This window comes from Alnus glutinosa, chromosome 1 (assembly GCF_958979055.1).
Source record: "Alnus glutinosa chromosome 1, dhAlnGlut1.1, whole genome shotgun sequence".
Taxonomy (NCBI): Eukaryota; Viridiplantae; Streptophyta; class Magnoliopsida; order Fagales; family Betulaceae; genus Alnus; species Alnus glutinosa.
Window position 1 is genome coordinate 7748967 of NC_084886.1, and position 26015 is coordinate 7774981.

At 39.1% G+C, this 26015-nt stretch overlaps 4 protein-coding genes across 4 annotated transcripts; 1 reads left to right on the forward strand and 3 right to left on the reverse strand.

The window, feature by feature from the left end:
• Nucleotides 1–578: 578 nt before the first annotated feature.
• On the reverse strand, nucleotides 579–2246 carry LOC133870061 (UDP-glycosyltransferase 89A2-like). Its single transcript, XM_062307105.1, has one exon. It carries the CDS (start codon nucleotides 2160–2162, stop codon nucleotides 741–743), a length of 1422 nt encoding a protein of 473 aa, XP_062163089.1. The 5' UTR covers nucleotides 2163–2246; the 3' UTR covers nucleotides 579–740.
• Nucleotides 2247–7148: 4902 nt separating this feature from the next.
• Nucleotides 7149–8892, reverse strand: LOC133870070 (UDP-glycosyltransferase 89A2-like). Its single transcript, XM_062307114.1, has one exon. The coding sequence runs from the start codon at nucleotides 8885–8887 to the stop codon at nucleotides 7334–7336; it is 1554 nt and encodes a 517-aa protein (XP_062163098.1). The 5' UTR covers nucleotides 8888–8892; the 3' UTR covers nucleotides 7149–7333.
• Nucleotides 8893–14576: 5684 nt separating this feature from the next.
• Nucleotides 14577–15082, reverse strand: LOC133864681 (protein GOLVEN 7). The gene is made up of 2 exons (XM_062301120.1): nucleotides 14954–15082; nucleotides 14577–14864 (listed from the first exon to the last, which is right to left on the reverse strand). Exons 1-2 carry the CDS (start codon nucleotides 15080–15082, stop codon nucleotides 14577–14579), a joined length of 417 nt encoding a protein of 138 aa, XP_062157104.1.
• A 7499-nt stretch (nucleotides 15083–22581) lies between these two features.
• Nucleotides 22582–25643, forward strand: LOC133870080 (uncharacterized). The gene is made up of 6 exons (XM_062307124.1): nucleotides 22582–23273; nucleotides 23411–23447; nucleotides 24032–24268; nucleotides 24371–24418; nucleotides 24609–25048; nucleotides 25310–25643. Exons 1-6 carry the CDS (start codon nucleotides 22972–22974, stop codon nucleotides 25380–25382), a joined length of 1137 nt encoding a protein of 378 aa, XP_062163108.1. The 5' UTR covers nucleotides 22582–22971; the 3' UTR covers nucleotides 25383–25643.
• The last annotated feature ends 372 nt before the right edge of the window (nucleotides 25644–26015 follow it).

Here is a 26015-nt window from a genome sequence, read left to right on the forward strand (position 1 = left end):
GCATTTTTTAAGTGTGTTATGTGGCGCTAACGTGGACAACAGTTACTTTTAGGACGGAGGTACCCTATTTGTTTTTTCCCATAGTTCAAGTACCAGCTATAATAAAAAATGAAGCATAGGAGAGAAAAAAAAAAAATGAAACCACATAAGACAAAAATGTGTTTAACCCTTATTTTTTCTTATTTATTTATTTATTTTTTATAAGTAAAGAACCCTTCATATATATATATATATATATATATATATAAGAGACCAATAAGTCTAAAGATTGAGGAGTGGTTGGTGAACAACTGTTGTGCACCACTCTGAATATATGAAATGGGTTCCAAGTGAAATTCATATATCAAGACCTACCATATGGAACATGTCTATGAAGCCTTGAACAATAAAATTCATTTTCCATGAAGATTAGGGGTCTTTTTACCGATGCAAAGAGTCCCTGACAAACAAAGTCAGAGTCCAAAGATAGACTTTTCTCACCAATGCAAAGTTTGACTTTGAGCACACCTGCCTAACTATAACATGGACTGCAGAAATTGTCTCCAGTTACGCATGAGCTACGGTTAAAGATCTAAAGAGAGAGCAGTAAAGTTCATTATTGATCTAAATTCTGACGGGGCAGTCTGTAAAGGGTAACCTACAACAGGAAAAACAAATACAGAAAATTATAAGGAATAACATCCTGGCGGGGGGTCGCTCGCCGGCGAAAGGAGGTAACAACTGGCGGTGTTGCCGGAACGTCAAGCATCGTGACTCGGTCGGAGGTGGGCTAGCTCCTTGACAAGAGCATCCAAATCCCTGGAAGAGCTCCCATCATCCCTCACCGCTTCAAGCGCCTTATCTCTGAGTGCCCTTGCTCTCGCTTTCTGAGCACTCTCCCCGCCCATCGACTCGGCTATCAGCCCCGCCAAGTGGGCAGGATCAGGCACCGAGCCAGCGCCCTCGCACACCCTCACGGCCACGCCCATGTTCTCCACCAGCAGCCTGGCGTTCAAGAACTGGTCGGCCTCCATTGGCCAACCCAGGATCATCGTACCCCCCACTATCCCTTCCAGCACCGAGTTCCACCCGCAGTGACTCACAAACCCTCCCACCGCAACGTGGCTCAGTATCCTCACCTGTGGCGCCCACCCCTTCACTATCACTCCCCTTCCGCCCACCCGTTCCTCGAACCCCTCCGGTACGACGCCGTACCCGTCAGCCTCCTGTTGGGTCGTGCCCGCTTTCACCACCCACACGAATCGGGTCCCGCTCTTTTCGAGCCCCAACGCCAAGGCTTCCATTTGCTGTCTGTTCAACAATTTCTGGCTCCCGAAGCAGACGTAGAGAACTGACCCGTCGGGGCACCCATCGAGCCACGCTAGCACGCCGGTGTCCGAATCGGAGTCCGGCTTGCTCCGATTGGCACCGTCGTTGATCCCCACTAAACTCAGCGGCCCGACCCCGTAGATGCGCGTGTGTCCCATGACTCTCCCGAGGTGGTCCAAGTATTGGCGTTCCAGTTCGTCGAAGCTGTTGAAAATGCAAGCCCAACTAGACGTATTTGCGAGCATGTCATCCTTCAGGAACGCCGTGTCGGGGTTGGATTCGCTGTAGAAGCGGAAGATGGAAGGCAGATGTTCCTGCTTGAAGGACGGCGAACTGGGGAGATCGGGAAAGTGAACGAGCGGTGTAGAAGAAACGCTTCTCGAATTGTGCCAGCAGTGGTCAATGACAGAGACAAAAAACGCAGCAACCGAGAAGAAAGCGATCCTAGGGATGCGGAGCTGCTGGGCAAGGCGTAGGGTCCAGCCGAGGAAGAAGTCGGAGACGATGGCCACAGGGGGAGACGGGTGGGAGTGGAACCAGCGGAGAAGCGGGTCGTGGAGCTGGCGCAAGGCGCCAATGATGGGTATGTTTCCAGCGTTGCCGATGTCCCTGACGTTCTCGACGCCTTGGGGTAGTTTGGGGTGGGGAGGGAGGGGGAGGACGAGGGTTTGGATGGAGGGGTGGGTGCAGAGGAGAGGGGAGAGGATTGGGAGGTTCTTTGGTGTGACGAAGATGGTGATGGTGAGGCCACGAAGGGCGAGCTGGTGCGTCAGGTCCAGGAGTGCGAGCATGTGGCCTTGGGCTGGGTACGGAAACACCAGGATGTGTGTTGCCATGCCGGAGGTGGAAGACATGGTGCTAGCCTGCCTGCTGGAGGAGTCAACTTCTTGTGGAACGACCGCTGGAAATGTGATTTTGGGAAATGATTTACGTAGAAAAAGCGACTTTTTCTTCTCCAATAAAGAGAAAGTAGGAAAAAGCGACTTTATCTTCTTTCTTTTTTTTTTCAATTCTTTTTTTTTTTTTTGTGTTCTAATATTTCTAATTAATTTTTAAATATTTTTATTTTATATTTTTTAATTTGGACGAAAAAATAGACTAAGATACCACGCCAGTTCTTTTTACAAAACCCAAATACTATTTATGAAGCAAAATAAAACCGAAGTATCAAAAAATAAAGTTTTTAAACATTAAGTACCAAATATGTCTTTAACCCGAAAAAATAGCACTCTTTTTCAGACACTATAAATATAGGGGCAACTACACTTTACCCACTAAGCTACTACTCAGTTTATAATTGTTGGTACAGTTTCCGGTATGGTGTGAATCTGCACGTTCCTTTGATGTTCTTCACGCTTCTCAATAACTCTGCAAAACAACAAAACCTAGGGACCCTTCCGGGGATCCCGCTCCGATGCCTAAGTTAGCTTCTGTGAGAAAATAATGCTCTATGCATAAAAACTGAGTCTTAGTTTATACCTGGGTTATGAGCCTATTTATAGGCATAGAGGTGGAGTCAAACCTGGATTAGGACTTCTGCTCCTTGTTGATCTAGAACTGCTGTCAGAGTTCTAATTGGACTTTAATCCTTTATTAGACTTATAATTGGATATCTTCTTAGACTTCCAATCCGATATCTTCTTAGACTTCTGATCTGATATCTTCTTAGACTTCTGATATGATCATTATTCTTATCTGTTTGGACCTTTTTTGACTTTTGAATCTCCTCTTTGGATCGGGTTGAGTGAGATTTATCCCCAACAGTTACCCCAAAATTCTCTTATCCGAAGCTTGCTTGAATAATGGGAATTCCATGTCTAAGGAAACCCGATCTTTGTCTCCTTCTGAAAACCTGCTAACCTGCAAAACCTGAGGGTTAAATCTTACCCCCCATTACCTTCTTGTTTTTCCTTAGGGTTTTCTCCCTATCTCTTGAAAAACCTGCAAAACCCGAGGGTTAAATCCGACCCCCCTAGCTCTCTTTATTTCTCTCTCTCGGCAATGATTGATCCGAGAATGCTTTCTTGTTGCTCTTGGCAAGGACTGATCCGAGACTCTCGGCTAGGACTGATCCGAGAGTTTTCTTCTTGGACTCGGCTAGGACTGATCCGAGACTCTCGGCTAGGACTGATCCGAGAGTTTTCTTCTTGGACTCGGTTAGGATTGATCCGAGACTCTCGGCTAGGACTGGTCCGAGAAGTTTTTTCTTACTCTCGGCTAGGACTGATCCGAGAGGCTCCTTCTCGGCTAGGACTGGTCCGAGAAGTTTTTTCTTGCTCTCGGTTAGGACTGATCCGAGAGGCTCCTTCTCGGCTATGACTGATTCGAGAAGTTTCTTCTTGCTCTCGGCTATGACTGATCCGAGAAGTTTCTTCTTGCTCTCAGCTAGGACTGATCCGAGAGGCTCCTTCTCGGCTAGGACTGATCCGAGAAGTTTCTTCTTGCACTCGGCTAGGACTGATCCGAGCGGCTTTACCTACAAAATAAGCGATATCGACGGGTTCCCGGTGCCTAGACCGGGAACACTCCGATGCTTAAGTCAGCTTTATTCATTTATTCTGAAAATACTTATTCCCAAAATCTGGGGAATTTTCTGTCCAGTCTGAATTAAAAATAAAAGTCTATTTCTTTGCAAATATAAATGCTAAAAAATAAAAGCAAGCCTGAAATTCCTGAGAGTCCTTTTTATGGGATCACGGGCAAATACTGTTGTTGCCTCGGCTCTCTATGCTGTGGGCTTCTGCTTCTTCGGTCCTCTCTTCTTTCTATGTCATCTCGGGGAGCATTCTCTTGATGCCTCTCGTCTAGCTGAGGACGGTCTCGGGGATAGTAATCCCGTGGCTGTTGATCTCGGGGTTGATAGTCCTGATGATTCCGAGGCCTGTTATTTCCTGGATGGTTCCGTCGCTCTCCCAAGAACCGAACTAGCTTGCCATTCTTTATGAATTCTTCTATTAACAACCTTAGGGTTACGCACCCCTCGGCGTAATGACCTGGTTGTTTATGGAAATCACAATACTTCCCTGCATTCCTATAAGGAGGATTACCTGGTATCTTTTGCGGTTCCCGAAACGCTGGATCTCTCTTGATCTCCATGAGGACTTCTGATATCTCGGCATTGAGAGGTGTAAAGTTGTAATCTTTGAACTTCTTTACCTGCCTCTGCTCTTCCCCATCAGCTTTCCTGAATTCTTTCCTTTTCTTTTCTGGGGCTGTCTTTCGGGGTAGTCTAGAACTGGCCATAGACTTCAGCGTCTCTTCCTGATTAATGAATTCTTCTACCTTATCCATGATGCCCTGCAAGGTACTCGGTTGCTTCCGGATCAACTTTTTCATCAACGGCTCATCGAGTGAAATTCCCTGATAAATGGCAGCAAAGATCATATCCTCGGTCGGATCTTCGACCGTAGCCTTCTCTCGGTTGAACTGAGCCATAAACTCCTTAAGACTCTCGTTGCCCTGCTGGTGCAATGATAGCAAATATCCCGAAGGCTTCTTCCTTGTCCGGAAAGCCAATAACTCCGTTAGGAATATCTTGGACAATTCCTTGAACTGATCAACGGAATTCGGGGGCAGCTTCCTGAACCAGTCTCGGGCATTCCCCGAAAGAGTAAGAGGGAAGGCCCGACATGCTACTTCATCGGGTGTCCCGTGAAGGTCTAGATGAGCTTTGAAATTCTCTAGGTGATCCAAGGGATCTCTGTCTCCTGCATAACTTAGAATTTATGGTACCTTAAACTTATCGGGAAGCTGATAGTCTGCCACCCGTCTGGTGAAGGGTGAGTCTGTACCCATTAGGAGCTTGTCCACCATTACGGATATGCTTTTGTCTTTTCTTTCCATCTCCATGTACGTGCACCTTCTCTCCAGCTCGGCAATAACTCTGCTCAGATCTCCTTGGTGGTCATCCTCCCTCCGAGGATTAATGTTGCTGTTGTGATCTTCTTCTTCACGCTCATCCCTGTTCATCTCGGGATTGGGCTGTTCCGGCCTCCTTCGCAGCAACTCGGCATTCCGCTGTGTTAAGGATTCAATCTGGGCTTCCAACGCTGCTATGCGATCTTGATCTCCACCCCCCGGGGGAGGGTTCGATGGAGGCTGCAAATTATTCTGAATAACCGGTTCCTGTGGGGCCACGGGCTGTCGATTGGTCTGGCTTCCGAAACGTGTGTTCATCACCATGCTGGATCTTCTTTTTCTTTTATGAGGAACGAATAATCGTTTCCCACAGACGGCGCCAAACTGTTGGTACAGTTTCCGGTATGGTGTGAATCTGCACGTTCCTTTGATGTTCTTCACGCTTCTCAATAACTCTGCAAAACAACAAAACCTAGGGACCCTTCCGGGGATCCCGCTCCAATGCCTAAGTTAGCTTCTGTGAGAAAATAATGCTCTATGCATAAAAACTGAGTCTTAGTTTATACCTGGGGTATGAGCCTATTTATAGGCATAGAGGTGGAGTCAAACCTGGATTAGGACTTCTGCTCCTTGTTGATCTAGAACTGTTGTCAGAGTTCTAATTGGACTTTAATCCTTTATTAGACTTATAATTGGATATCTTCTTAGACTTCCAATCTGATATCTTCTTAGACTTCTGATCTGATATCTTCTTAGACTTCTGATATGATCATTATTCTTATCTGATCATTATTCTTATCTGTTTGGACCTTTTTTGACTTTTGAATCTCCTCTTTGGATCGGGTTGAGTGGGATTTATCCCCAACAATAATGTTCTTCAAAACTTTCAATTTTTCTAATGTACCTTGCTTAACTACCAAAGAGATATAATAGATATGAAGAAGAAAAAAAAAAAAAAAAAAAAAGGCAAAAATTTCTGAAATTGAACCGCAGCCATGGGTCACGGCATTTTTGGGCTTTTTTTTTTTTTTTTTTTTTTTTTTTCGTTTTTTCAATAAAAAAATAATTTTATGTGTGGTATTTTTTTCATTTTTGATTGTATGGGAGATATTGCAACCCCTTTGACAGTTAAGTAGGGTAGATTGCACAAAGTGAAAGATTATCTTAAGCTTTGGATGAGTTACAACTCTCACGACATCTTTGAGATGTTAATTTTTTGGCAGACTATACAAGGATTCTCTATTTTCATGGACGATGTTTCTCTCTATCTATTCTCTTTATTTAGCGTAAAAATAAAGGTATAATAACATGTACAAAAATAATTATATCTTAACTGTTACATTAAATAGAAAGAATCCTCTCCGTTTCATATTTTCACGATGCCCTTCTTACCTGGATTTCCAATTCCTTAATTGGGTGTGAGCTTTTGCTTGAATGAGTCATCATTAATTATGTGCTCTTTTTAATACTTTTCTAGTTATTTGGTGATTTCACATCAGAGGAAGGTTCTTGGTCTACAGCTCTACACTCTCTACTCCCTTTTTCATCACACCTCCACTAATAGTGGCGATTGGCCGGCCACTCATGTTGTCAATTTATTTTTAATTTTTGGGTGTAAGAACTAAGAAGAGAAAAATAATGGTTTTTTTTGAAATATAATTTTTTGAATTCAAATATTTTTAAGAATTTTGATTCAATTTTAGTAAAAGAATATTTTAAGAATTATGTCTTGTCATCAAACGAAAAGAATAAAAACCATTCAAATTTTTTGTATTCTCATTCATACCTGTGGCTATGCCTGCTCATTCTTAAAAAGAATGATCATTTGGTGTCCTAAACTTGCCCTAAAAGCATATATTACTGCTACTATTTTGTCAGGTTTGGAACAGTGCTATCTATTTTACTCTGAATTATCTTGAGAAAGTTTCTTGAATAGATTCCTTGACTGAAATAAAAAGTCATAAGATTTTTTTTTTCCTTTTTCTTTTTGGCAGAACATAACACAAGCCAGATGAGAGGAAAGTTTGTGGAACATGCGAATTAAGAAATTTTGTCTCTGCTGCCAACGCAAAAATCAAATATTGATAAAATAAAGTAGAATATAGAGCTCCCATCATTTCTTTCTTTCTTTCCTTTTCTTTTCTGTTTTTGAATTCATGTAGCTTTCTTACTGGAGAAATCTACATGAAGCATCGTGACTCGGTCGGAGCTCCTTGACAAGAGCATCCAAATCCCTGGAAGAGCTTCCATCATCCCTCACCGCTTCAAGCGCCTTATCTCTGAGTTCCCTTGCCCTCGCTTTCTGACCACTCTCCCCGCCCATCGACTCGGCTATCAGCCCCGCCAAGTGGGCAGGATCAGGCACCGAGTCGGCGCCCTCGCACACCCTCACGGCCACGCCCATGTCCTCCACCAGCAGCCTGGCGTTCACGAACTGGTCGGCCTCCATTGGCCAACCCAGGATCATCGTCCCCCCCACTATCCCTTCCAGCACCGAGTTCCACCCGCAGTGACTCACAAACCCTCCCACCGCAACGTGGCTCAGTATCCTCACCTGTGGCGCCCACCCCTTCACTATCACTCCCCTTCCATCCACCCGTTCCTCGAACCCCTCCGGTACGACGCCGTACCCGTCAGCCTCCTGTTGGGTCGTGCCCGCTTTCACCACCCACACGAATCGGGTCCCGCTCTTTTCGAGCCCGGACGCCAGGGCCTCCATTTGCTGTCTGTTCAACAACTTCTGGCTCCCAAAGCAGACGTAGAGAACTGACCCGTCGGGGCACCCATCGAGCCACGCGAGCACGTCGGTGCCCGAATCGGAGTCCGGACTGCCCCGATTGGCACCGTCGTTGATCCCTACTAAACTCAGCGGCCCGACCCCGTAGACGCGCACGTGCCCCACGACTTTCCGGAGGTGATCCAAGAATTGGCCTTCCAGTTCGTCGAAGCTGTTGAAAATGCAAGCCCAGCTCGACGTATTTGCGAGGTCGTCATCCTTCAGGAACGCTGTGTCGGGGTTGGATTCGCTGTAGGTGAGGAAGCGGGAAGGCAGATGCTCCTGCTTGAAGGATGGCGATCTGGGGAGATCGGGAAAGTGAGCGAGCGGTGTAGATGAAACGATTCTCGTATTGCGCCAGCAGTGGTAATTGACGGAGGCCAGAAACGCACTGGACGAGAAGAAAGCTATCCTGGGGATGCGGAGCTGCTGGGCAAGGCGTAGGGTCCAGCCCAAGAAGAAGTCTGAGACGATGGCTTCAGGGGGAGACGGGTGGGAATGGAACCAGCGGAGAAGCGGGTCGTGGAGCTGGCGCAAGGCGCCGATGATGTGTATGTTTCCAGCGCTGCCGATGTCCCTGACGTTCTCGACGCCTTGGGGTAGGTTGGGGTGGGGAGGGAAGGGGAGGACGAGGGTTTGAATGGAGGGGTGGATGGAGAGGAGAGGGGAGAGGATGGGGAGGTTCTTTGGGGTGACGAAGATGGTGATGGTGAGGCCACGGAGGGCGAACTGGTGTGTCAGGTCCAGGAGTGGTAGCATGTGGCCTTGTGCTGGGTACGGAAACACTAGGATGTGCGTAGTAGCCATGTCGGAGGTGGAAGACATGGTGCTAGCCTGGGCCTGCCTGCCTGCCGAGGAGTTAACTTCTCGGGGAACTGATGGAAAGGTCAAAATGTGATTTTGGCTTCCATTATTTGGTTGGTCTACTCGGAAATTCGGAATCATAAAGTACATATATACTATCACTTCTATATATATATATATATACTTCAACCTCACAAAGTACATACTATCACTTCTTAAACAAAATATACTTTAAACTCTAAAACTATCACCTATTTTGTAAAAAAAATTTGGTTATTTTTTAATAACTTTAAGGTCTTTTAGGTAGAAAAATATTAAAATGTCTAATTTGACGTGAAATGATAGTATGAAAAGCCTAAATATCACTTTTTAAATTTTAGATAATTAAATATAATTTAGTCCAGCCTCAACTACCAATATTTTTTATAAAGTACTATGAATTGACAACTGTCATGCTTTGGCCATTCAGATTATTAATTTGTTGCAACTTAGTCTCATCTGTCGTACTTGACCATTATATTGAATGAAAAATCAAATTTGGCCAAAATATTCCAAAAATACATTTGTTTTGAAAATTGAGAAACAAAAATTGCCATTTTTTTTACTAATTAATAAATAAAAGAGTAATTTTAGTTTTTTAATAGTCAAAATAAGTGTATTTTTGAAATATTTTGGTCAAATTTTATTTTTGTCCAACATAACAGTCAAGACTGATAGATGGGGCTAAATAATAACAAATTGACATGATGTTTGAAGGGCCAAATTATGAAATTCATGATGCTTTATAAAAAAACTTGGTTATTAGTTTAAAGGGTTAAATAATATTTAACCCAATTTTAGAGGTATAAGTGCAAAAAGAGTGCTAAGTTCATGAGGCTAAAGTGCAAAAAGAGTGCTAAGTTCATGAGGCTAAAGTGTATTTTTTCTAAAATATATATATATATATATTCGAATTTAGATAAAGGCTTCCATTCTCCGCTAAAATTTATTAAATAAATTATTTTGAGTATTTCAAATAATTATGAAAAATATTTAATATGTAGCATTTTTTATACCGTTTGATGCAAAAAAAAATGATCTAAATTCACATAATTTAAGAATCCCAATTTTAAAAAAAATTATAGAGATCATGATCCAATCTCCATTATTTTGCCTAGTCATATATATATAGTAGGGTTTTTCGAAACTACAAAATTGATTACATTTTCAGGAAATGGTTATGGAGCATTGGCGGGTAAAAATGGACCACTAAGCGGGTCCTAGCTATAGCTAGTAGTGGCGTAATTGGTGGTCACCAAAAGCAGGAGGAGAAAAGGACCAAGGGTTAGGCAAGTGTGGAGAAGCATTGAGCTAGCCTCAGAATATTGGAAGGATTCACAATGAAAACCACAAGGTACCTTCCCTTAGGAATACCTTAGCTTGTATATATCTTTTTCATTAGCTCTCACCATCTTCTTCAAAATTTGTTTATTTTCTTTAAATATGGAAGAAAAAAAATCCAAAAAGTTAAAAAAAAAAAAAAAAAAAAACAAAAATCCATCCAGCAAATATCAATACTTTCTCTAAATTTTATGCATAGTACAGTGCTACTTAATACATTGAGTAGCATTTTAGCTTCTTTATCTATTATTTTAACACAAATATTTCTCTTTGCTCTCTTTGACTTTTATGTGTTGAGATTTTGTAAAGAATGTGAGGATAGCTAGGGAATTTGTATTTTGTTATAAATAAATATTAGTTTAATTGTATACAGATAGATAATGGAAGTTATCGTGGAGTGTATTTAGATATAGAAACAAAAAATAGTTTTGTTATTTAAATTAAAGAAAATCGAAGATAAATTGCTGATAGTGTACTTTAAAAGGTAGCTTTAGAATAAAAATCCATGTACCAATTAAAGGAAGAGATAGTTTACACAAATTTTGGGAGAGGTTTGACATAAATTTTGGAGAAAACCCAAATTTTCTCCATATAGCTGTGGCATTTTATTTTTTATTTTTTATTTTCGTCTTAAACGGCTGCATTGTGCAACTACTGGCTTACAAGTTACGGCCCATATATGCACAATTATTATTGGGTTGAGCATTACTTATTCTTCCGAGTAGGGGTGTACAAGCGAAGCGATTATTAACCGCTAATAACTAGCAATTGTTAATAATCACTAACTGGGAAATTGAAAAACCAGAAATAACCGCAACCGGATAACTGGGTACTCCGATTGCCATTACCTGTTATAGGGTTTTAGGAAACCGGTTAATAAACGGGTAACCGGTAACCGACTTATATATATATATACAGATAATTAAATTTATTGTAGATGAGCCTCAAACTCAACCTTTAAATTCAAGGAATGAATCATCTTAAGTTTTTTAAGGAAGGTTTGGTTTTTTTTTTTTTTTTGAATTGTCATAATATTTTAATTAAAATACAATTGTCAATATATTTTATAATATTTCTTTGTTTAATTTTTTTTTTTACATTCATTTTATTTAATCTATGGACTTGAATGCGAGCTCATTGAGATGAATGGTAAATAAAATTATGCACATCCAGTAGTATTTATTATTTGGCATTAAATATTGAATGGTTAGATATTGGATTAAAAAAAACTGAAAAAAAAAATAAAAAAAAAATAAATCAACAATGTATAAAAACCGATTACTTGGTTAATAATCGGATAACCAGTGGTTGATAATAACTACAACGGTCATCGATTGCAGATGTGGTTATTTAAATGGGAATAACCGGGTATCCGGTTGCGGTTATGAAGAAATAACTACAGTTACAACCGATTGTACACCCCTACTTATGAGGTTGACAATAAAATGATTAATTAATTCACCAAAAACAAAAAGAGTATAACTTTAATTATAAGCAACCTTAGCTCACATTGTTTAGTAGGGTGGTGAATGAGTTTAACAGTACAAAAATAAGGGTATTTATGGACGATTTTTTTCTAAATGGTTTCTAAAACCGTCTAGAAAAAAAAAATTGCAAATAATTTTTTTAAAACTGTCTGTAAAAAATTAATTATGGATGGTTTTATTAAACCGTCTATAAAATTCTAGATGGTTTTAACTAAACCGTCTGAAATTTAACATTTTCATACGGTTTTTGATGAAACCGTCTATAAATTTATAGACGGTTTTGGATGAAACCGTCTATAAATGTTATTTCCAAATAATTTTATGGATGGCTTTTACCAAACCGTCCATAAAATTTAAGTTCTAAAACCGTCTGAATTTTTTTTCCTACGCCATGTCATCAATCCGCGTGATGCCCCCAAATTTCACCACATCCATTAGATTTTTCCGTTTCTTTTGACAACCAAAATTTTTTTATAAAGAAATAACCCTGAAACATCACAACCATCCAAGACCTAACCCTCAATCGCTTTCGGCCCTTCTGAATCGAGCCAATCGAAGCAACCGCCTCAGATCTCTAGTGGCGGAGTTGTCGACACTCGAAGCTTGAGGCGCATGAGGTTGCGACATTTGAGCGAGATGAGGATGAGTGCGTCGTCGCCGATGCTCTCGGATATGTGGTCGCATTTCAGGGTGAGTTTGGTGATGGCATTGAATCAGGAGAGGTGGGAAGGAATCATAGGGAGGAGATTTGATTGGGCGTTGAGGGAGAGACGGTGACTGCTCTGTCCCTCGATCTGGATCCACCAGCTATAGACGAGAGAGCAATGTTTGCGGTCTCCGGAGCCGAGAGACTGGAAAATGCAAGCAAGGCTCTGTCCCTCAATTCGGATCCACTAGCTACAGACGGTCCACTCGTAGTCTCCATTGGCACCGTAGACGAAAATTAACCTGGTGGCACCTAAACCCTAAACAAAATAATATCATTAAAAAAATGTAAATCTAGACGGTTTGGTCCCAAACCGTCTGGAATTCCCAAAGGTTTGGCCCAAACCATCTAGAAATTCATTTAGCAACATTATATTTAAATTGTCCAGAAAAAACCGTATATAATTGATTCCAGATGATTTTTCTTCATATGCTTTTTTTCTTTTTCTTTTTCTTTTTTTTTCTTTTGATTTTGTAGTGTAAGCAGCCTTAACTGATCACATTGTTTGTTTTTAGCCATCAGACTATGATAGACAATTTTTTACACGACCTGCAAATCTGACATGAACACAACATAATATTATAAGGTTTGAGTTTATATTAATTGACTTTGGGTCATAAACAGGTCAACCCAACCCCCACACCCCCACCCCCAGCCCACAAAAAAAAAAAAACCAAATTGGCAAAAACTTCCATAAGATCACAGTTTTTGATCCTAAGCTAACATCCTAACACTCCCTCCAGCGGCGCTGTCCTCTCCTAAGCTCCCTCTAGCGGCACCGTCCAAGACTCCAAGTCCAAGTCCAACTCATCTCCACCACTCTCCAGACTCCAGTCGTCCAGCGCTGTTCCAACAGCGTCACTCACTCTCTCTCTCTCTCTCTCTCTCTCTCTCTGAGCTAAGGTGAAAACACTTGCATCCTCACTATCACGTAGCAGTAACATGCAAACATTGTGAACTATGGAATCGTGGATTGGCTCATCATTGTTGTTTGTTTCGTTGACCCTAAAATACCTTAATTCTCTTGATTAAATTGGTCGAAACAAAGTAGGTGATTGTGATTTTTTTTTTTTTTTTTCTATGTGAGAGATCGATGTATATACCTTATCTGGAAATACTAAAAAAAATCTAAAAAGAAAACCAATTGGGTTAGACGAGTCGTGTCAACCTTGCACGACCTGTTAGCTAAACGGGTTAGTCATGTCGTGTCGGGTTACATGGCTCATAAACGTGTTGTGTTTGGGTTTAAGGTGTCAATTTGTTTAACTAATCATGTTGGGTTTAGGTTAACCTTAATGGGTTAGCGGCTTAACCCGATCTTGATACCATAACCTGTTTTGCCATCACTACCTCAGATGCATTCTACATAGGGGTAAAAATGTGGATGCGAGTACGATTATTATGCATCTTCGCATAATACGGTTATCACTTTTAGGTATCCATATCTGCGTCATGTTATTATTATCCACATAAGCACGGTTATTCATAGCAGTAAAATCCAATAACATCACAAACAATGTCGTTTTAATGAATTTAATTAAATATATATTATATATAAAAGAAATACCACTGCGATTAATTTTAATTAAATAGATATATTTATAATTCTTAAGCAACAATGGCTCAAGAATTTTTTGAGCATATCTTCAAGCTTCACGTACGGGCCGGATGCTAACTTCTATGAGATCCTACTTTCACAAGTAATGGCGGGAATTGAACCTTTTTCGCTTAATTACAAAGTACTCGATTTAATTTTAGCTCAACCTATCATCCACAAATGGGATGGACAAGCATATAGGTGGTCAATAGAACCTCCAAGATGTCACAGGTGATAAATCCAAGGAGTACTGTGTAAAGTACTGTGTAAAATGGTTAATTACCATGGATGGAATAGACTTATAACACAAGTTGTCACTCAAGTACAAGAAGGACACCATTTGAAGTGGTGTATAAATAAATACATAGAACTCTTCCATCCAAACTTGCTCTAATAATTGATAACAGAAAACTTCAGCAATCAAATCTTCATATATATATAAAATACAGCAAACTGTTGACTGTGAATGTCGGAATAATTAGTCCATTAACTGACTTGCTTAATTCGACTGTTTTACTCTCAATATTGGCATCAAAGAAATCAATCATATGATAACTATTCGCAACAGTACTACTCAATATTCTTACTAGGACTTCAAAAAAAAAAATTATATGAAGCAAGAAAGTGAAAGAAAAAAGAAGCTTTATTAAGTAAATTTGGTCAGTTATTCGCAGGTGGGTGGTGCCTTGGTGCTTTGTAATCAGCATTGAAAGCGACAAAACCTAAACCTGCCTCATCATCTTCTTCAGGAAAACGGCTATATCCTACATTTGAGCCTTCTTCAGTACTTGATATGTTTGATGACGTCCTTCCATTAACTGCACCCTCATCTTTCTTCTGTTCCTTCGTCTCATTCCCAGCCGCCGCCATTTTCCTTCCCTTTATCCTCTTGTTTCTATAAACAGTACTGGTCGTAGTAGTACCCCTTCCATTTTCCACAACTCCCAGCTGGTAATAATTCGTAGATAACAGTATATACGAAACATTAACCTTTCAATTTAACCAAATAGATAGGTAGATAATATACGAAAAATTACCTTTGCACTTGAAACAGCATCAACTTCTGTGCTTGCAGTTTTATCTTGGGATGAATGTGGTAAGGAGAGGCACGCAGTAGTAGTAGAAAGAAACACTAGAAAGAGGCAGGCGAGCTTGATGGGCGCCATTTCTGTCTTCCTTAATTAATTTCCTTCTTAATTTGGGTATGTCGATCTGTCAGAGGAAAATAAATGAATGCAGAATCTGGTGAAATAGGAGTAGTAGTGCAAGTCAGAGCGATGGACTGCTGTTCCAACATCCGCCTTTTCCACGTTGAATATGGAAAATGATTGGTTATTAAATATAAAAACAAATTAATGCATCAAGACTCGTGTCATTCCATGTGTCAGTTGGATTACCTAGTACGAGAATCTCAATGTAATTAATTTTAATCAACATAATAATAAAATTAAACTCCTTTTGGACGATAAACGTACTAATGGTCCCAGCAGGGTGGTGCATTAATCGGTACCGTGGAATGGAAGGTACGTGTGTTTTGCGCCTGTCTGCCGCGGTGCCGCCATGCGATCAACGAGAAGAGCTCTGCTTGGTTCACCGAGGTTGGCAACTCTGTAGACTGTTTTTCTATGCGTATTTTATTCGTTACCTGCTTTTCCCCATATGGAAGCTGATGAAGCAGCATAAATGAGATGGAAAAGTGAGTTGATGCACTTCTATGCCTTTCTTTGTTCTTTTCAATGAGATGGAAAAGTGAGTTGATGTGCTAGCAAACCCTAAAACCCCTAAAAACAAGAAGCAGCATCAGCCAATTCGGCACCATGTGTTAGGGAAAATATCGGTCTCTTTGGGTGCCAGGCTCAACCATACCACTTGGGCCCATTTGGTCCACCCGATCAGGCCAATCTACTTGGGCACAATGCATCATCCGAGAGCTCGAGCATCTCGAAACAACTCAAGATTTCGAGTATTTCGGAACCACTCGAGATTTAAGGAATACAAATCAAAGATATTCCATTTCAAGATGTGCAACAGGAATCACACCAAAGAGTTAGCGGATTCTGAGAAATCCGTATACCCAAGTCATATGATTGCGATTCCCGAAAGATCCATACATTCGAGTCCACGTCGCCTTCAACTGTAGATCCCTGAAAACCTTGGATTTGCAGAACCACTTGGTTACACCAAAACCTCTATAAATACAAAGGGTTCCCAAGTATTATAAAACATATTATCTCCTCAAAATCACTCTGCATTCTATTTCTCAAGTTGCCTACTAACATAGGCATCGGAGCGGGATTGTCGGCATCCCCCGACGCAGTTCTTATTTTACAAATCCAAATAAGAAGAACTCAAATGAATCGCAGGGTGACACATCATCTACCGAAAATTTGTATCAACACCATGCATTGTCCTATTAATAAAGGAACTACCATCCTCTATCTTCGTTTCTTTTTCTTCTTTCTTTCTTTCTTTTTATTCTTTTTTAAATTTCTTTTTTAAAGAGATTTTTAATGGAAATCGTGGGATCCATGTACTCTAGTGAGTCTTAGACTATCGATCGAAGCACCTGCTCAAACATGTAAGTCTTTTTGGAAGCTTCTCACAATCACAGTCGAAAATCCGTTGCAATCCAAACAAGAAATTGCAACCAATCTCGATCCCCCTCTCAATGCCTACTTTCATTTTTTCTTTGTATTTCCAGACCTTCAATTTGATTTATGTTTTTGTTTTTTTGAGTATATGTAGCATGGTTTAAGATTGAGTAATTCTATTTAATTAGTAGACTTCTTTCAGTAAAAATTAGTTATTGGATCAGTATTTGACGGTTTTTTTTTTTTTTAAAAGCCCTGATCCAATAGTTAATTTTTACTACCACATCATCCAATTGTATGGCAATTATAAAAGAGTTTACTAGATAACATTACTTGGTTAAAGAATATTTGTCTGATTGCATTGTTATTTACAAGAGATCCTCATCGGTTGAAAACATCATCAATACAGAAATCACATCAAGTCATAAATGGGCAAATGACTAGGTATTAGGATTCACAACAATTATATGCACGAATAATTAACATATGTAGGATTGGAGACCTTATATGAGATTCATTTGCCTAAGTAAATAATTGGACAACCTAAAATTTATTTGGACCGGTGAATTTCTTATAAAAAAATTCACTGTCTAAATTATTAGTAATTTCTGAATTTAATTCAGTAAACAGTACCTGCCATCACCAACTCATTAGCATAAAAAGTAGTGATCGATGTGCCGGTTTTGAACGTAGGAATTAGAAAATCGAAAGCTAGCGTTCCTTCCAACTTCATTTCAGTGGGTGTCCCTAGAGGACCGTGTGGCTCGGTAAATTCGATCACAAGGCCAAAACCAACGGCGCCGGCCACCACCGCAAGTATCTTTCATTATCGGAAATTGCGCCATTTATTTAATTAATTAGTGATAATCAACCTATAGCAGCCACAACCATGTTCTTCCACATGCCCGGCCACCAGCATTGTCCAGCCCCAAACCAAATATTTGGATTTAATTGGGACAGAAAATTGAAAGTATATATTCTTCAGGGGCATGGAAAAGGAAAATAGAGAAATAATAATAGAGCTTAGAATATATTGGGAAATTATTTGGATTCCCCCTGTCAACATTTCTTATGTATTATTGATCATTTTGAATTAAGATTACATATATAGATGAGAGATGCGATCAATGCTAGAATTAATGTTCTCAAATTAGTATGAGTATATATGTATGTTTCTATTTTGGGAACAATTTCTTTTATATAATGGAAGGCATTTATGACATTTGAAAGAAAAGACAGATGGAAAAGGGAGAAGAAAATGAAGACATTATTAATGCTAACTTTTAGAATAATGCTAGAGTGTATAAAACGTGAAGGATCTGGCTTGCATGCGGTAGTGAAAACTACCGATGTTGTAGTAGATTTCCACTTAAAAAAATTTGTTTTAAAAACATAAGAATAAAAAATTTATTGAAACTTACAAATTATAAAATAATAATAATAATAATAATTAAAAAGCAAAACTATTAAAAACTAAAAAAACAAAAGGGGTGGCCGATGTTGGCCAAGGGAGTGGCCGCCTACCCCATTTTTTGCCAAGGGGGTGGTCCGGCCACCCCAAAAGGGCCAAAACAAAAAAAAAAAGGTTTGGGTTTTGGAGGTGATCGGACCACCCCCCAAAAACCAAAATCGGCAAGGCTGTGAGGACAACTCGGTAAGCCAAAGGGACCCAAAAGACCAAGCTCAATTGCCGATTTTAGTTCACTTGCTTCTGGCCATTATTGAAACCAAAACTAAGAAGATATTGGCAAGGGCTTCTGGGAAAACGCAATTGAGCCATGTTGAGAATGTGGGTTAATTTTGACATTTTGATGACCCATGATGTTCATGGCCCAGATTGGATCATAATCTTCAACAGCCAATGATGTAGCGGACCTACTAGAATGTGTGGGTGAATATCAACTGAAACCCCGGTCAGAAAGACCATGTTTCAAGACTCCGATTCTGGCCATGGCAAGAAGCAAGCGAATCAGAATCGATGGTCGAGTCTAGTCTTTTCGGTCCCCTTAGCTTACCGAGTTGTCCTCGCACCAAACCTTTTTTTTTTTTGGCCCGGCCACCCGGCCCACCCCCAAAGAACATTGGGGTGGTTAGTCCACTCCATATCGGCCAAGGGGGTGGTTCGGCCAAAAATGGCCACCCCTTTTGTTTTTTTAGTTTTTAATAGCTTTTGCTTTTTAATTATTATTATTTTTTTATAATTTTAAAATTTTAATAAATTTTTTATTATTAAGTTTTTAAAGCAAATTTTTTAAAGTTTTACTACCGCATCAAGCCGGATCCACACTTGAATGTATGCCCACTTAATGCCTATTTTTTATTTTATTTTTTCTCTCTCTCTTTTGTTATCTCTCCCAAAGCGAAACGTAATCAAACATCAGAAAAAAATAATAATAATAAATAAATTCTAGAGTAACTAGCTCTCTTCTTTCTAAAGGTCAATGAGTGTGAAGGAAGGTGGGCCCATGCATGCCATCGGACAAGGATGAGTATGGGCCTCAACTCTAAACTCGGTCAGGTTGGCCCATGTTACTTTAATAAATCCAATTTTTAATGAAAATGGTTTCCATTATATATATATATATTCTATCCACATTGTTGATTTTGAATTAAACTTACAAAAGTGGGTAATTCCCACTTTATCTGGAGGGAAGAAAGATTGAGAATGAAAAAAAAAAAAAAAAGTATAGGCAAATAAAGAGCTGTATTTTTTGGTGGCTAGAAGTTGATTGCGTGGAAGGTCATAAAGAAGGAGTAAGCATTAAGCATATAGATTTGTTATTCGTACACACTTTTTTGTACACACTCATATTTGATGTGGGACTTATGAATATGGGATTGATCTAACATGCATGAATTTCACGCTAAATATGAGTGTGTATAAAATATGTACAAATATTATTTCTTTTCGAGATCAGCTGCAACCTTAAAATCAACTAGGCCTATCTAAAATATAAATAAAATAATAATAATAAAATCAACAAAGGCTTATCTACAAAAATAAAAATAAAAATAAAATCAACAAGGCTTGATGGCCATGATTGGATGTGACTGCATGCTCACATATGCAGCAAATCAAAGAGGAAAAGGGCGGGTCCATTACATACGGAAGACCTACTCATACTCCTCCAACAAAAAGCATCCACTTATCCTTATTTATGACATAAAAATTGAATTTAAAGCGAGACAAAATTGTTAGAGAAGCCACTATTCCACTTGTCAATTATTTCCAGAAAATAGATTGCTAATCAATTAAAAATTGAAACCCTCACAAATAATTTAAATAGGGGGATATGATGGGAACTGACGCTCTGGTTGCTTCTATAATTTCCAAGGGGTAAATAAACTTTTCTCTTCCAAAACTATCATCTCATTTGTATTTAAATCATTAAACTTTAATGAGCACGAAAGCCCCCAACATGACCATCTTAACTGGGCCCATCAATCGATCCCCTTGCTCGGGCCTAGGGTTTGGGCTATATGATGGCCCATCCCTTAGGCCCCTTAATCGGATTCAAAAATCGACCAACATGATCAGTCCCTCGGCCCAACTAATCCTAGTCGGAAACAATCCCAAAAAAGCAATGAGAAGACCGAGATCTCGAAATATCGGGAACGTGTCTCAAACACATCCCGACCCACGTCCTGATCAATCAGGTATCGAAACGTGAATGCACACAATCTGAGTATAAGAATACACACCCATCTAACACGTGAAAGCCCACGTTCCGGAAGATACGAAGGTCCACGTTCCGGACTATGCGACTACCCACGTTCCGAAAGTGGAGACCCATAATCAGAGAGCCAACTCCTACCATTTCCAAGAATAACCGACTCTATGTTTACTATAAATACATATCTACCATCAGGTATTCCACGAGCTGAAATTATTGTTACTGATGCATTCATACAGATTATCCAAAAAACTAATTTAAGCATCGGAATGGGACTAGTTGGCACCCCCAACAAGCATCCTTACCTAGCTTCCTGTTTTGTAGGAAATGACAAAAACGAGTTTTTATAGGCTTATGCAACCAAACCAAAAACTGTTTTAACAACACTTAAAATGATGTGACAGTGAAAATCAACATTTAAACTAATACTTCTAAAATAATAATAAAAAAAAACCCAATAATTAGTTTTATCTATCATAACATCCTAATTATAGGATAATTATATAAAAATCTACCAAATAACGTTATTCTTACTTTTAAGTATTACAATCCCAAGAGCCCAAGAGGGTATGATACGGGTGGCACTTCCACCCCTGGCCCTTTGCCAACATTTGGGAAGAAGCAACGTGTGGGCGTCTAGGACACACCGAAAAAGAGAATGATTGCTGCTTTCCTTTTAGCATTAACACGCTTGAGTGGCGGAGCTTAACAAATAGTGAAAAAGGAAGAAATATAACCAGTCATTCAAGGCAATCATGGGCTGCCCCCCCTTCTCTCCTCTTTCAACTCCACACCCCACCCCCATTCATTTTCCTTTTTCTTTTTTATTCCTCAGCCCCCACCCATTCATCATTATTCCTCTCCTTTTTCTCCTATTCCTTCAATTTATTAAGCACAAGAGTCATCAAAACGACTTTAAGCTTTTTTGGATTCTATAAATTAAAACAATAAATGTAATTTAGTAGACTATTATATAGAGCAAAGCGGGAGACACGTTCGACCTGACTTGTAAAAAAAAAAATTAATGATAAATTTTTATTGTCATATCATCTCAATTATATAATATTAGTCTACTAAATACAGTTACCGATCAAAAGTTCATGCCAACGAGATATAAGAGAGAAATGATTGTTGTACGACTCTTGACACAGTTCTTGTACAGTTCAAATAATTTTTTTTCAAACTAACTATTAGATCTGTTTTTTCTATATGTGGGTTCTAAATATTCAATGATTAATCTTAAAAAAAGTTATTAGAATTATACAAAAATCACACAAAAATTGTAAATGTATCATATCTTAAGAGTAGGGTATTCATGCCCTTTCTTGAGCGGAAGAGGTAGGTGTGATTGGCCCACTCTCTCGTCCAAAAGAACTTTCAAAATTCGAAAAGATAAGTAGTGTGAATTCCAAAATATGTACTAATTGTTCGTTTTGGCTCCTATGATCCACTAAAACGTCATTCTAATTGAGATACAACATTTGATTTAGAGAAAGCAAAAGATTAACATCCATTAACTATTGGTGTGGCCCTTTCTTAATAAATTAATTGCTTTTGTAAAGGATAGCCTGATTCTATAAATTTGACCGTTTGATATTTTCAATTTCTTATTTTGAAAATATAATGTGAAAATCATATGTTTTGTTAATTATATTAAAAATGTATATATGTTTTGTTAATTATATTAAAAATGTGTTTGAGAATTGTCCGTATTTTAAACGGATTTTAATTTAATAGACTAGATTAAAAATAATTTTATCCAAAACACAAAAACCATAAGTCCATATATCAAGAAAACAAATTGGATGAAAAGTTTTGGTATTTCCTTATGAATTTGGCTTAAGTGCCGTAAAATTAAAAAAAACTACATTATTCAAATTTTAATTTCCATTCGTCCGTTTCCTAAATAGTTTAAATTTTTTTTACCGCATCTAATCCAAATTCTTTGTTGATATCCTTCTGCTTGAAGGTAACTTGTAACCATTTATTGGGTGAGAAATAATACACTTATATTTCCTATATATTTTTTGTAGGATAAAATTTTTCTACAAATCGGTTTGTTTGAAATTTCATACAATCCACATATGAGATTGACATGTGTCCCTTAACATGTGAGAATCACATGTTGTTTTAATAGTTTATATTTCTCGCATGCTTTTTAATAGCATTAATAAAAAAAAAAAAATGTGATTCTCACATGTTTAAAGGACACATGTCATTTTATATATGGGTTGTATGAAATTTTCTATAAACCGATTTGTAATAAATTTATGTCTTTTTATATCTACATACAACAAAATTTCAAATTTACCATAATATTTGTGGACAATCCCATAAATCAAAAGATAAATTAAATAAGATGTACAAGGAAAAATATCGTTTCTCTTATTAGAGAGCGGAAATCATTCCTTACCATGGCTTTGTCCTTTCTCTCTCTCTCTCTCTCTCTCTCTCTGTAACTCTCAGCGGAAAATCTGACAAAAATTCCTTCCCAGGTCTTTGTCCTTTCTCCTGTCTTCTCTCTCTCTCCACGCTCCCATACCCATAAATCAAAGCTCTAAAGATTTTTCTCAGGAACCAAACATAAACCACTAGACTACAAATTATTGAATTCCCAGACACTCAAATCTTTCCACTAATCTCCTACTCTTACACATCAAAATCTCTCTCTTTCTCAAGCAAGCAGAGACAAGGCCAAACTCTACCATGCAGTTCTCACCAACTGTTGTCATCCAAACCAGTTAATTAATATCACGTAAACCGTGCCTCTTTTTTTTTTTTTGGATCAAAATGGGGTCTGCGACATCTTCGATGGCTGCTAAATTTGCATTCTTTCCACCGGACCCGCCATCGTATACCATATTTGTCGATGCGTCCACCGGGAAAATGAGGATGTCGGATGTTCATCCCAGAGAGGACGTGGATGTGTTGAAGCTGAACACCAAGAGAGGGAATGAGATTGTTGCTATGTACGTGAAGAACCCCTCGGCATCTATGACTGTGCTCTACTCCCATGGCAATGCCGCTGATCTTGGCCAGATGTATCACATTTTCACTGAGCTTAGCCTTCACCTTGGCGTAAATCTTATGGGGTCAGTTTTAGTTTTGTTTTTCTAAACCAAAAAGAAATCGATGTTTTCTTTGATAGAATTATGATATTTATTTCTCTTGAATTTCCAGTCAGTCAAATTAAGAATCAGTATGATTTTCTGTGCGTTGCAACTTGCAGGTACGACTATTCTGGATATGGACAGTCGTCTGGAAAGGTACATTCTCTCTATTTTTACCTCTAAAATGATCTTGTCATTAGCCCAGCATGCATTTGTTTTTTTGTCAAAGAAGAAAGAATACAAACTTTGAATTCTAATATCTGGGGGCATTACCCATATTGTGTGGCATCCCCCATGTAAATAATGTACAAAATCTTCTGCATTGATGTGCTTGATTCCATAAGGAACGAATTGAAAAGAAAACTCATGTAAATTGCTATCTTTTGGTCACATAAGCACAAGTTTTTGGTCACTGATTCATTGCAACTGTTTGTTATGTTTTGATCAGTGATCAGCACGGCATTTAACTGAATCAAAAGTGAGCAGGGTGTGATAAATACATTGGATTTTAGAACTGAGGGCCATCTTTGTTTTTTGTTCTCGAGACAAATGCATTAAAAAACAACTCAAAACATCCAACATTTGTTTTCTAACCACATTTTCACTCAGTTTCTTAACCAATTTAGATCATGAGTTTCCGACAAGTATTTTGCCTGTAAACCACTGCCGCTTACTTGGTTTTACCAACGTTGTAAAAGAGATTTGACTGCTAAATTATGTGGTATATCTGTACCCATTAGCCGAGTGAGCAGGACACATATGCCGACATAGAGGCTGCTTATAAATGCCTTGAAGAGACATATGGAGTGAAGGAGGAAGACACTATCTTGTATGGCCAGTCGGTTGGTAGTGGACCTGCTCTGGAACTGGCTGTCCATTTGCCACGATTGAGAGCCGTAATTCTTCACAGTCCCATCCTGTCTGGCCTGCGTGTCATGTACCCAGTGAAGCGAACATTCTGGTTTGACATATACAAGGTTTTTACCCTCAATACCTTTTTAAACTGTAGCTTTGTTGTTTTGCATGAGATAACATGTAGTCTTTTTATTAAAAGGCACCCTTTTTTGTTTCTGTTGCAGAACATTGATAAGATTCCACTAGTCAATTCCCCAGTTCTCGTAATTCATGTAAGTGCATGTATCTTTTCTTTGATTAATTATCTCTTGTCCCTGAGCTGCACAAAGATTTACATTTACTCTGGTAAACTAAATGTTTATAACAGTTCCTGCCTTCTCATAAATGTAAATTCAGATAAGTTATTGTCATAGAAATCATTAATCATTCCTAGTTAGTGGATACTCCTTTTGGTGATTGCAGGGAACTGAAGATGAAATTGTGGATTTCTCCCATGGTAAGCAGCTCTGGGAGCTTTGTAAAGAGAAGTATGAACCTTTGTGGATTAAAGGAGGAAATCACTGCAACTTGGAACTCTATCCAGAGTACTTAAAGCATCTCAGAAAGTTCATATCAGCCGTGGAGAAACTACCCCGTCTGCAGATTGTGTGTGGGGAAAGTACAGAACAATCAGAGAACCCACTGATTGCCACAGACCAAAAGTCCAGACCAAGCACAGAGCACAGAGAGAAGTCCAGGACTAGTACTGGGCAGAGGGAAAAGTCTAGGCTGAGCACAGACCATAGGGAAAAATCAAGAACCAGCACTGACAGGAGGGAGAAGTCAAGAAGGAGTATGGATCGGTCTGGAAAGGCGAGGAACAGCACAGATCAATCAGAGAGAGCAAGAAATAGCTTTGACCGGTCAGTTTATCTACTCAAGAATCTTAAATTTTCTATGCTTTTTTTTTTTTATTGAATAATTCTACACTTCACACCCATATCTCACTGGTTGACAACGTGTTTTACACACTTTTATTTTTTTTTTCTAAAGTAGTTGACATTGTAAGTCAATTAAAAAAAACGCTTGTAAGCCAACGTGACATGGGTTTAGCTTAGTTTTGCTGATAAGTTTAGCTGTCGAAATTAATATGACTGACTGTTGGAATCATTTGACCATGACAGGTTGGGAGACATGGTGAGATCAGTTGGATTGTGTAATGTTGATTGTTTGAGGCAGACAGCTTTGGAGGCCTGACTTTAAAGGATTCAGTACTTCTGAATGGGCCACAAGATTGCTATTAGAATTCCACGTTTTTGGTTGATTGGATGGGAGGTTCAACTCATCGTTATATCAAAAGGTGAGAGACATTTTAAGTGTTAATGGTGCTAAAGGGCTAGTTGTTCTGCCACAAGTAAAATGTCTGTTTCAGATTTCATAAATTCATTTCTAATTTGTCTATTTTGGCAAAATGACTTTCATATCAAATAACAAGGTTCTGGTTCTGTCGCCCCTTCACCATTTGACTCTGCACCAATATATATCTTTTCTGGATGAAACCAATGCGTGTAGCTATTTCATATACAATTACAAAAGCCAGAGTCCTCCTAATGTCATTAGATTGTTCCCTTACGGAGATATATATAAAGGTAAACATCATGTAGAATTTTTGTGAACATGATTGGATGCTGCAATTTGAAGCTTCTTTGCAAGCGCAACTAAAGCCAGAATCAGGACTTACTATGAGTGAGATGCCAAGAACTTTATAGTACTGCTATTGCATTGCTGAGAAATCAAGTATTGCATCTAACCAAGCAGTGCCAACAAGTAATCTAATGCGTGGATTTGGTCTCGAGAGGGTTTTGCTTCTGTCCCATATATTCTCAAATT